This window comes from Macadamia integrifolia, chromosome 2, assembly GCF_013358625.1.
Source record: "Macadamia integrifolia cultivar HAES 741 chromosome 2, SCU_Mint_v3, whole genome shotgun sequence".
NCBI classification, from domain to species: domain Eukaryota; kingdom Viridiplantae; phylum Streptophyta; class Magnoliopsida; order Proteales; family Proteaceae; genus Macadamia; species Macadamia integrifolia.
The window spans coordinates 15,429,318-15,440,588 of NC_056558.1; the positions used below are offsets into that span (position 1 = coordinate 15,429,318).

Here is an 11,271-nt window from a genome sequence, read left to right on the forward strand (position 1 = left end):
ATATATATATATATATATATACATATATATATATATATAGAGAGAGAGAGAGAGAGTGTGTGTGTGTGTGTGTGTGCTAGTGAGCCTCTGTGATCACTCAGAGAACTTTTTCCCCCAAAACCATAGTTGTCAAGGTGTCACCTAGACATCCATGTGCCTTGGTCGCCTAGACGCTGTGACAATTATACCCAAGACAAATACTGTATCTCCAAATATAAAGCTCACATTTGCAATGATCTTAGATGCAAAATTTTGACCCTGTGACCATTTTGCATACCAGGAAAAATGAAATAAGAGAAAACTACCAACAACCACAACTAGCTGGACAGCCAAATCAGGAGGCTGTTTAGATAACTGTTGGCTACAGATTAAAGGTTAAGAAGGCTCCTAGTCGGAACTGTGAAAATTAACTTGGGAGAAAGATTTCTAAAATCATAAAATAATTTCTTGTCTGACATTGCATATCCCCATCCCACGAAAGAAAGGGGGTCGGGGGTCAACTCAACACCTTCGGCCAGAAAAAAGGAGTTGAGATGTAAACTCCATCTGGTTGGATATATAATGATGTAAAATTAAAAGGAGAACAAAAAATGAATAATTTTTAATACAAATAATAAGATTGTTGCTAACTCAGAACATGCTACAGATACTAACTGAAACTTGCACCTAGATTCTTTATATTTTTACAGAAAAATACGGCAAATGAAATTTTCCACTATGCAACTAGTATCTAAAATGTCAATATTTCTGTTATGCCATAGGTCCATTTTTTCCTTATAATGTTTTACTTTATGATATCTAACATCCAACCAGATGGAGACTTGATGTTCCCAGGGAAGCATAAAAATTGAAGTAACACTATTGACAGCTATATTACACTCTAGGCCGCAAATATGCTTTGATACTAACAATTAAAATCAAACCATAACAGTCCAAAAAGGCACAAGCTGACCAATACCAGAGCCAAGCATAGGCGAGAGCAATAAACTGCAACCTAAAACAAGAAAACATAACAAAACAACTCCTGAATATTCAAGCATTTCTCAATGAATGAATATCTCCACTACACTAATAATAGCTCAAACATTTGAAGCATATGTTTCTACATTTACAATTTTACATTCTAAATTAACAGCAAATCAGAAGTACAGAAAATCAAGAACAGAACTTGAAGCTCAACCGAATATTCAGTAAACTTTGGACCAGTGAAATCAAATCGTGAAGAAAAATTAAAGTAGTACTTCAAACAAAATAAGCTAAAGCATAAAAAAAATATGGCTTTGTCCGGACTCAAAGAATGACCACATCCATCAAACCAGATATATGTGGAAGAACTAATTACCAACAGCCACTGTCTTTCATTAAGGCTTTTTTTCATTGTCTAAATGGACACAGTATAAATAATTAGGATGACATCCGTCTCACTCAAATCAAAATTGAGGGAAAACAACGGCAGCCACTGGTGTCAGACTCTAAAACCAGCTGCTACCTGTCCTTCTGTACCAGGAGCCGGTGATGGCGGCATACCTGAAACAGTCTGAGGTGCTTGTGATGATGGCGGTGTACCTCCAAAAGTTCTAGAAGGCAGTGATGATGGCGGTGTACCTCCAAAAGTTCTAGAAGGCGGTGATGATGGCGGTGTACCTCCAAAAGTTCTAGATGGCGGCATACCGGCAAAATTTCTAGGAGCTGGTGAATACGGCGGCATACCAGCGACAGTTCCTACCCTCATTTCAAATAGTCTATCGATCTCATCTTTTCTCCCTTCTTTGCTGAAAGTTTCAGATACAAAATCACGGAGAGTAGGAGGACCAACAATTCCATTCCTCAACATCTGACTCAGCAAATCTATACCCTTGTCTAGTTTACCCTCCTTGCATAGTGCCACAATAACAATCTCATAATGTGTTGGGGCTGGCTTCACATCTTTCACCCCCATTCGGCCCAGAATCTCCGCAGCGACTTCAACCTTACCCTTCCTGACCAACTCATCCAGCACCTTGTTGCAGTATGTTACATTGTATCTCAAACCTGATTCAACAACCATTTTATTGAAAAAAAGTGCAGCATCATCCATCCTCTCTTCTTTCAAAAAGGAATCGATCAAAATCCTGAAACTGGTAATATCTGGGATAACCGACTTTGCAGACATTTCTCCGAACAACTTCTCTGCCTCCGATACCAACCCATGCTCACAGTACTTTCCCATGATGTTATTATAACCTGCGGCATCCATGGCATAAGGCTTCGACTTTGGCTGCGTTCCAGTCTTCTTAAACACCTCAATCGCCTCCGAAAAGTTCCCCAATCGAAAACACTCGTTCACCATAATATTAAATGTATCTGTATTCACAGCTTGGTAACTTGGTGGGGTGTGGTTGTCCAACATTTGGTGGAAAAGAGTCGAAGCTTCCGCCTTCTTGTCATACTTGAGAAGTACTTCCAAAAGGGAATTGCAAGTGACAGGACTCATCTTGAATTGGCGATCAAGAAGGCTGCGGTAAGATTCCATGGCTTCGGTATCCTTTCCCTGCTTCCAGTACCAATCCATGAACGTCGCATTGACGACTCCATCATAGACGAGGCAACGTTCTCGAAGCTCGTCAAATAGTTCATTTGCTCTCTCTAAGTTGCCCAAATTGAGGAACCCAGAGATAAGAATGTTGAAGACTAAAGAATCAGCACCATGGCCCTTGCTGAGCATCTCACGGAGGAGATCCATAGCGTCAGAGATCCGACCGGCGTCAACTAAACCCTTCGTGAGATGACGGTAAGTCACTGGCGAAGGGCTGAAGGGTGCGTTGGCGAGGATGTGGTGGTAAATTTCGATACCTGTATCGACACGACCAGCATCACAGTGGGTGTTGATAAGCACGTTGTAAGAGACGACATTGGGGACAATGTTCGACTGCCTAAAGAAAAAGGTGAAGAGACCGATGGCGTCGTCGTAGCGGCCAGCGCGATACATAGCAGCCATGATGGCGTTGCAGGTGAAGACGGTAGGGCGGGTATTGGAGAAGACTGCATGGCGGGCGGTGGCGGAGGCGCCATCGAGGTCGCCCGCTCGAACGAGGCTTTGGACTTTATTGTGAAGGTTTAAGCGGGGACCAACGAGTGCAGAGGTGGAATCAGGGAGGCGGGGAGCGTTAGGGTCGACGCGAGGGCGAGGAGCACTTGGGTCGCGGCGGAGGGCATGGAGTGGGGGTTCGATGCGGAGGCGGCGTTTGCGGCGGCGTCGCTCCGCTGCAGCCTCTTCTGCCGAGGAGAAGGCAAAGGAGCGAGAGGAGAGTAAGTTATGATTCACCTGCTGCTGCTGGTAGAGAATAGAATTGGTGCAGGTGGAGGAGGAGTAGGCGGTGATGCTGGGAGAAAGAGGGGATGATCGTCGGAGGGATCTGAGAAGCATACGATACAGAGCCATAATTTAGCTCACCACAGCTACAGATACAGAAAAGGCAGATGGAGACGAACGAAGAATATATAGGAGTGGGCTGTGTTTGGTTTCAGGGGTCACGTTATCAAAACCTTGACCTGATTCCTATTCCTATAATCCTACTTTGGACACAATTGCCCTAAGTGGAAGTCGGCTAGGCCTGGTGTCTCTACAGTCCACACCCTCTCACAAAATGACCAGTAGGATCATTTTAAAGTTTTAAACCAACACGCTTTAAATACCTCAGCCACAAGTCTACAAGTCAGAGAACATCAAACTCCCACAGAGTGAATTCCCAGCCGTTGGATGTTCAGTATTGCTCCCCATTTCAAAGAATTTAAAATGTATAATAAAATCAACTTACTTGTTTCGTAATTAATTTTCTCATCTTGTAAATTTAAGCAATTTTTTCTTTTTCTTTATTTTCATGCAACTTCAATCGAAAATGACTTGTTTAACTTCAATGGACATAATATTGCATACCAAACTCCAAAAATGATTTCCCTTGTACATATTTGTATTGCCCTCGGAATGAGTCTGAGGATGGATTTTATTAGAGTAGGAGATATAAATAATTCATAAACATATACTGCAATACCGGCCTACTTGGGAACATTCATTTTCACCAAAATCAAAATAGCTAGTTTCTCACATATATTCAACTGTCTACAACCTTTAAAAATTTTATATTTATAAACAATTTATTTATATTTTTATTTTGATAATCAATAAAATCTAATTAAACTCAAACTTGACACATGAACATGAAACTTAAAGATTGGAACCTGCCTCTTACTGAAATTTGGACCCCAATAGACATATGAAGAGGTAAATTTGTCATTGGTGTTAGTACCTCCTATCCCAGTGTTGCTACATCCCTGGTTCTTAAATTTATTGATTCAAGCCACAGCCACTAGAACAGAAGCAGTATCTATTGATTACATTATCTAATTTATAACGATTAAAAAAAAAAAAAAAAAAAGACCCTTTGGGAAACTAGGTAATTAATTCTGTTACCAGCCATGCCAAAGTATGTTGCCTCATCAAGTACATGGACATAGAAAAAGTAATGAAGAATTGGATAAACAACTATAAAAAATGATTGTTTACCCTGTTTACAAACAGGACATAAATTCCATTAACAGACTCCTTTACTTCTTCTAGCTCACTGCTCATTACAAGCTTATGCATTACAATTGCAAGGAATGATGACAGAATTACAATGATTACATTTACAGCAGATCAAAATATGAACACTCACCAAGAAAAGCATATTTACATTCCTGTGATTATTTGTAGTATGGAATGAGTCAATAATCCACTTTGGTATCTTATTGAAAAAAAAATGATGATATAAATGTTGGCGATCCCTCAAATGAATAGCCCGAATGCCCGAGTCCTACTCTCTCAATAAAACCGAGCTAAGATAGCTGCTTGGGTTGGCGTCGCCGTTCAATCCATCCAATAAGATGATGTGCACCAGTGTAAGTCCATTTAATGTATGTGTCACACGAACTGTCCACCCAGTCAAAGTTCAAAAGAGGACAAATATACACTAAAAGCTATTCTCATTAGTTGATTGTTGATATGGATCAATCCAACATTTGTCCTCTTCAACTGCTTCCCTCCATCTATTCTTGAAGATCTCCAGTTCAATGTGTGATTGCAACCTCACCTGCACAGAAATTATTAAGGTCTCACAATGATATATTAGGCATGTAAAACAGATAAGATCAAGCCCTGATAAATCCTAGATGAAAAACGTCTGATCATGAATTCATGACGGGCTCGTAATTGTGTAGGCATGACACCCACTCAACCTGCAAACATGCTTGGCTGACCAAAAACTGAACACCACAGTTCTCACAATCAAAAAGCTATCTGGCACATCCCATTACAGATATGTAATGTGTCAACTTGGCCAAATCATGCCAAACATTACCATACTAAAAAAGTAAAGGATTGGAATACATTAGTTGAAGTGTGGAGTCACACCATAAGCCTATGGTACTTCACCTAGGTTCTGTTTCCCTATCATAAGAGGTGGTCTGTTACTTACATGATATCTACTATCTTTCTTTCCACGGGACTTGGATGGTGCCTGCATCTCCAAAGATGGTAAATCTCAATAAATAAACATGGCACATGAAGAGTGAAATGGCAATTTAAGAAACAATACCAGCAGGTCCAGCACCCTAATTCATAGCCTGGCTGTCCTGAAGAATGTAGCCAGGTAATTGGATGGCAGCAAGAATGAGTTCCGTAGAAATATACAACTGAATCAAATCTGAGAAGCATAAAATTTACAAAACAACATATCCTAGTTAGTCTGGTTACCTAATTTCTAGCTATCAAACTCAGGTCTTCCTTTTCTCTTGCAACGCAAGCCAATGTTCAAAAACTCGATCTCAATGGTTATTTCACCTTGGTTAAGGGAATGAATCATCAATCTTTGACAAGCAAGAAATTTAATCACGTGATACGGAACCAATTTGTGAAATAAGCATTCACTGGTCAATTACCGTGGTTGATCCGATCTGTTAGTTTGTAACTCCGACAAAATTCTACCTTAATACTTTCAAGCTTCAAAATTTCAATCTCAATGGATATTTTACCTTGAATCTAAAGGGATACATAGTGAACATGACAAGAAAAAAAAAAAAAAAAAAAGTCAAATAATGCAAAGTGTTGGTTTAAGGCGGGGACAAATTCACTCACTGAGAAGTGAAAACCTGTGACTATATCGTCCTGAAGATGGATGCAATGGGAAGAAATGGCATTTGTAAGTGTTGCTGAATTGAATAAAAAAGCAATTAAATAACAAATAGAACTAAAATACATGATGCCATGTTTGCATGATTATATAATTGAGGAGCTGTTTCCTGTATGGCCTACTTAAGGTAAACATCATAAAACTTTGTCTCAAATAATAAAAATTTCGCTGTTATAAATTTATCTAAAGAAACATAACACCATTTACCAAGACATAGTAGCATGTTATGCCATAGCTTCCACAATTTCCAAATGAAACCCTGTTGTCATTTTCATTTTTCTGCTCCCTTGACTATTAAATTTAACATTTCTACTGGATAACTAGCCCCAGGACCTCAGCTAAGGAAACAGCCTTACAAGCAGACCCTTGCAGCTGTCTCGACACTATTCTCGATTATAAGCAAGTCGTGAGTGAAGTTTGTATAGTTGGTTCCCACCCCTTGTCCAACAAGATACCATAAGCACATGCTTTTCGCACTTGGTAATGAGCTTTCAAGCCAGATTATTAGCTTGAAATCTTGTCCATGCTTTGTTTCCTAGGGAAATTAGCTAAAGAGAGCCACTGAGAGTACCAGTTCTGGGGCTGAATTTTCCAACCACAAGTTCCAGATTATTGCATAAATTCCTGTTAGCCTATCCTTCAAAAGTTGTGATATCAAAAGGTTACCTTGTTTTCAGATAAACCAAGAGTAGGAAATCCCAGGTGAGCTATGTATTCTGAATCCACCACTCCAACATTTTTGGTTCGATCACCCTATCAAATATGGTGGCAGATATCATCTTAATAAGGCCAAGGATTGTGAAAAAAAAAGACATCTCTAGGGATAGAAAAGTTGCCTGAGCACAATAACCGAGCTGCATATCAAGGCCCCATGCATGAATCAAGTCATTCTGAAAAGATTTAAAGGAAAAATCAGAGGCTGACCATATGTCATAGTTTTAAAAGCATATTAAAGATATGAATACAAGATAAGAATATTATATATGCAGAGATACTACAAAGACATTTTTATTTCCAGTAAAACTTCATTATGCTACATTGGTCTATACCAAACTCTGGATTTTCTAGGGATGAGGTTCAAAGCCTCCATGCTTCCTCTTGTCCTGTCTATCAATATATAAAACAAATACTCTCCATAACACTATCATGGAGTACCTGAATCATATACCATGTGCAGCGCCAAGCTGCTCTTGAGAATACGGGTGCCATCAATTCTACCCACCTGCATCATAGTTGATGTTAAATTCCTATAAATATAATAACCACGCTTTTAGGGCTAGAAAATTGAAAGAACCCAAAAGAAGGAAAATAACTGATGGTGAAAAATAAAGGGCATGGGGCTTGTGATCTGTACCCTGTGCATGGAGGATCTGTACTGTTACTGTCGCACTTCTTCCCCGTACCTTTTGACTTATAAATCCTTCTGTTGACACAAGACTGGATTAAAACCATGCATAGAGTATATACCTAAAAATAAGCAACTACTATATATGGGAATTTCCTCAAACCAAATCAAAATTATAGATAGTGTATATTGTATTTTGATTATATATACCATGTTAAAATTTGCCAAACAGAGCATAAAGATCTGTGGAATACATGCAGCAGGATATGCCAACCTGACAATATAATTTTAGCAACGCAGACTCCACATTCTTTTTATGAAATTTCACAGAATGCTCTTGATGATATGCAGGAATGCTTAGATCAGATGGTAACAACCATATAGTCAGATTAATTATTTATAAAGGCTGTTCCCCGTTTTATAATCCTACTTTTTACTAGTCAGGATGTTCCCTTCTTCGAACTCATAGAACCAGGGTGCATCTCACCTTATCTGTAGCATTAACTCTATAGATTTTAGTTTATACTTAAAAGACTAGACATAGATTTACCATCAGAGTTAATTTGCCTGGGAAAAATTAATAAGATAACCTGTGCACTGTTGACCTCCTCCCACGCATAGTAATTTGATGATGTACCTCTGAATTGGGATCTAGTGCTGGCTGTGAAATCTCCAACCCTTCATCTTTGATGATTGATAAATACCTGTAAGAGGTTCAATATGTCACACAATATCAGGTCAATGAAATGACCATGCCGTGGTGCTTCTTCAAACTAATAGGCATGCCTTCTAAAAATAAGGCTGAAATAGAGAAGGACAAACAGCCCATGAGTCCGGCTTGGCTCCAGCATTCTGAAAAGGCTTAGCCCTGAAGCCTCACCTTATAAAAAGTAATTCAGACCTCAATTACTGTAATGGGACAGCTCATGTGTACCCCCAAGACCTAAATCTAATCTGAACTATCTCTAAAGTAATGCATTCTCCAACCATATTGCATCGATGAAGGTAAACAACTCATTTTCAAAGCAAAGCCAAGCCAACAGAAGGATCAGATAAACCTAAGTTATAAGGAACTTGCAACAAAAGTTGAGGCTGATCGGCATTGGAAGTTACTTCAGGGAAAGGGCACAAAGATTTTATTGCATTTCCAAATCAGAGAAATAGAATTCCTTGAAGAGAAGACAGCGATAAAACTCCCAGGATAATGGTGCAATACGCAGAAATAAGCAGATTTATATACTTATCAGATTCAAGCTTCTTCCTCATGTGAAACCAAAATAATGTTCCTAGAATTACTAAGAGCACTCCTCCTAGCTTCTTCTGGAAGATTCTTCCATGTAGATGGTCTTTAATGGCACCACCGCAATAATTGCTATGAAATATTTACAGTTGATCCTCAAGATATACTACAAATCATACAGACCTTCCTGGGTGAAAGTTTTCTAGTCCAAGATCCTCATCCCAGAGAAAAATATAATTGTATTCAGCAACTATGTCAGGATGCAAGAAACGTTTGGCAAACCACCTACAATGTCATGAAATGAAATCATCATCAATATCAAGAGATTACCAAGCTGTCAACAAATATATCTAAGAAACTGTAGTTTCAATATAGACAAACAACCTTTCATGGATCAGACATTACCATTTAGTTTGATTAGCTGCAGAAATATGTATAGCTTGATCACTCCATTCAAATTCCCCCCATTCATTTACCACACCGTCATAATGAAATAGCATCAATACAAAATTACTTGAGAGAAACTGCAATGTAGAATAAGGAGAATTAATGAAACAGATGAGCAGATAAGTGTTATAAACAACTGAGCACAGAGGTTTGAGTTTCACCTTCTTAACCATTTGATTTACATTTTCTTTTTGCTCTATTCCAACTGCTATGGCCACCAAGTTCATCGACAGATTTGCACTCTTCTGGTTTAAAATGTTGACCCAAAAAAATTACGTATGGGCAAAAACCATGGAATAAAGCAAGAAGGCATACAAGTCTATATGCACAATCACATAAATCATATGAAGCGATAATTTAAATGTATGAAGGTCAAATAATTAATGACTAGCCATGTGACAATCAATGGTAGATATGGGAGTGTTCATGTTATAGAAGATCCATCATCCACCTCACTGTTAAACATTCAGGGCAACATGAGTAACATATAAGGGGACCAAAACATGGTTCACCATGAATCCACAAAGTATAGAGAGAGAGAGAGAGAGAGAGAGCTTGATTGCTAAAATAACTCAAAACTCATATTCCTGGTTGGCTGGTTGATGGGGTATAGCTATCCACATCACTGGTTATATAATACATACTTTCAAAATCTGAATCCTATCATGATTAGAAATAGCCTAAAGTTAATAATCAAATTAGCTACTCAATTGACCAATAAAAGGCTTCGAATGACTCGTATTCTGTCTAGGACTCCAAGTTAAACCAACCAATAAAGTATGTCTATATTCTTAGCTCATATCCTTATATTAGGCCCAATAAAGATACCCATAACAACAAAAAAAAAAATCCCCATTGACCCATTTCACATCTCACAAAGAACAGTATGCAAACTGGTTAAAGGAGATGGGAAGAAATAAAGGTACTCCAGAAAACGTAAAATTGTACATGCACTTAACAAAAAACCATGAGGGAAGACAATAATAACTTTTTTTATGTCAAAAATGAAAATAATAAGCTTTCTGGATACCATTTTCATTGGCAAGCCCCCTAATGGCTGCATTTCCAAGTCAGACTGCATTGAAATAATATCCATTGGCAATGCTTCGCTTCCATTGGGCTTGCATTGATTCTAAAACATATGAGGAAACATGAATAACAAAATATTCCAAGTAAGTCTATAAACCAGAACAGGAAGGATAAATGACATCTGTAGAAGATGAACCTTGCACGTATTAGACTTTGTGTTCTTCTGCATGTTATCAACCATTACCCATCTTGACAATCTCTGCACAGTGGCCAAATAAGCTAAAGAATATGAATATTTCCAGGTACACAAGTTCCAAATTCATAGAAATCTAACCAAATTGAGAAGCAAAGTTCATATTCTGAAAAAACCAATGACATAAAACCTATAAGGGAATTTTCAGTCATGGATTATCCAGGATGTGTTAAACCCAACAGCTTAAAATTCCAAATCTCAGCCATGCTACTGCAATTTGTTTGAGAAAAATCATAGGAAACTCACCTTTATGAGATCAGTCCGAGCCAAACTAACTTACCAAAATGGCAAGTGGATGTTCAGGTCTTCTTTAGATGTGATTACAAAGTTGACACAAAAATATTTGTGGGTATGTAGAGTTGCATAAATATAACCCACTCATTTTGAGATGATTTTCCAAGGACAGCACAGCCAGAACTGAATACCATAGCACTGATTCTAAGGATGTTACTTCCATTTGGGATTTTCTGGAGTTATGCAAAGAAACAAACAGCCAAGAGCAAATAAAAGATACAAGGAAAGCCCTTTGGTCTAGAAAGAAGAACCGTACTGAGAAGAAATCAATAAGGAAAATGAACAAGAATAAAGAAAGGGCAGTTTGATGTAAAAGAACTACCGTGTTGATATCAAGAAGAATTAAAACGTCTCAGATGTGATGTAGGAATTTAAAAGAAGAAAAAAGGGTTTGTCGCACAGCTTTGAAAAGAAAAAGAAGGATGTGTTGGGGTCTTTTTTTTTTTTTTTTTTTTTT

General features: G+C 38.3%; 2 protein-coding genes across 6 annotated transcripts in view; both read right to left on the minus strand.

The window, feature by feature from the left end:
- Positions 1-1,010: 1,010 nt before the first annotated feature.
- Positions 1,011-3,525, minus strand: LOC122063211 (pentatricopeptide repeat-containing protein At1g10270-like). The gene is made up of 2 exons (XM_042626928.1): positions 1,606-3,525; positions 1,011-1,566 (listed from the first exon to the last, which is right to left on the minus strand). The coding sequence occupies exons 1-2, from the start codon at positions 3,419-3,421 to the stop codon at positions 1,466-1,468; spliced, it is 1,917 nt and encodes a 638-aa protein (XP_042482862.1). The 5' UTR covers positions 3,422-3,525; the 3' UTR covers positions 1,011-1,465.
- Positions 3,526-4,491: 966 nt separating this feature from the next.
- LOC122063227 overlaps positions 4,492-11,271 on the minus strand; it is a 9,768-nt gene continuing 2,988 nt past the window's right edge. For 2 of the 5 annotated variants that reach the window (XM_042626942.1, XM_042626933.1), the window contains exons 4-15: positions 10,464-10,526; positions 10,269-10,370; positions 9,400-9,483; positions 9,197-9,315; positions 8,975-9,076; positions 8,142-8,255; positions 7,561-7,629; positions 7,362-7,428; positions 7,043-7,096; positions 6,873-6,959; positions 5,493-5,534; positions 4,492-5,108 (exon numbers count right to left, since the gene is read on the minus strand). In XM_042626942.1, the coding sequence (XP_042482876.1) occupies positions 4,989-5,108; positions 5,493-5,534; positions 6,873-6,959; positions 7,043-7,096; positions 7,362-7,428; positions 7,561-7,629; positions 8,142-8,255; positions 8,975-9,076; positions 9,197-9,315; positions 9,400-9,483; positions 10,269-10,370; positions 10,464-10,526 (1,023 nt within the window). In that variant the 3' untranslated portion in view covers positions 4,492-4,988. Of the gene's footprint in view, positions 5,109-5,492; positions 5,650-6,872; positions 6,960-7,042; positions 7,097-7,361; positions 7,429-7,560; positions 7,630-8,141; positions 8,256-8,974; positions 9,077-9,196; positions 9,316-9,399; positions 9,484-10,268; positions 10,371-10,463; positions 10,527-10,766; positions 11,261-11,271 lie in introns of those variants that run through there. The other 3 variants (XM_042626952.1, XM_042626945.1, XR_006135280.1) reach the window with 3 other exon arrangements.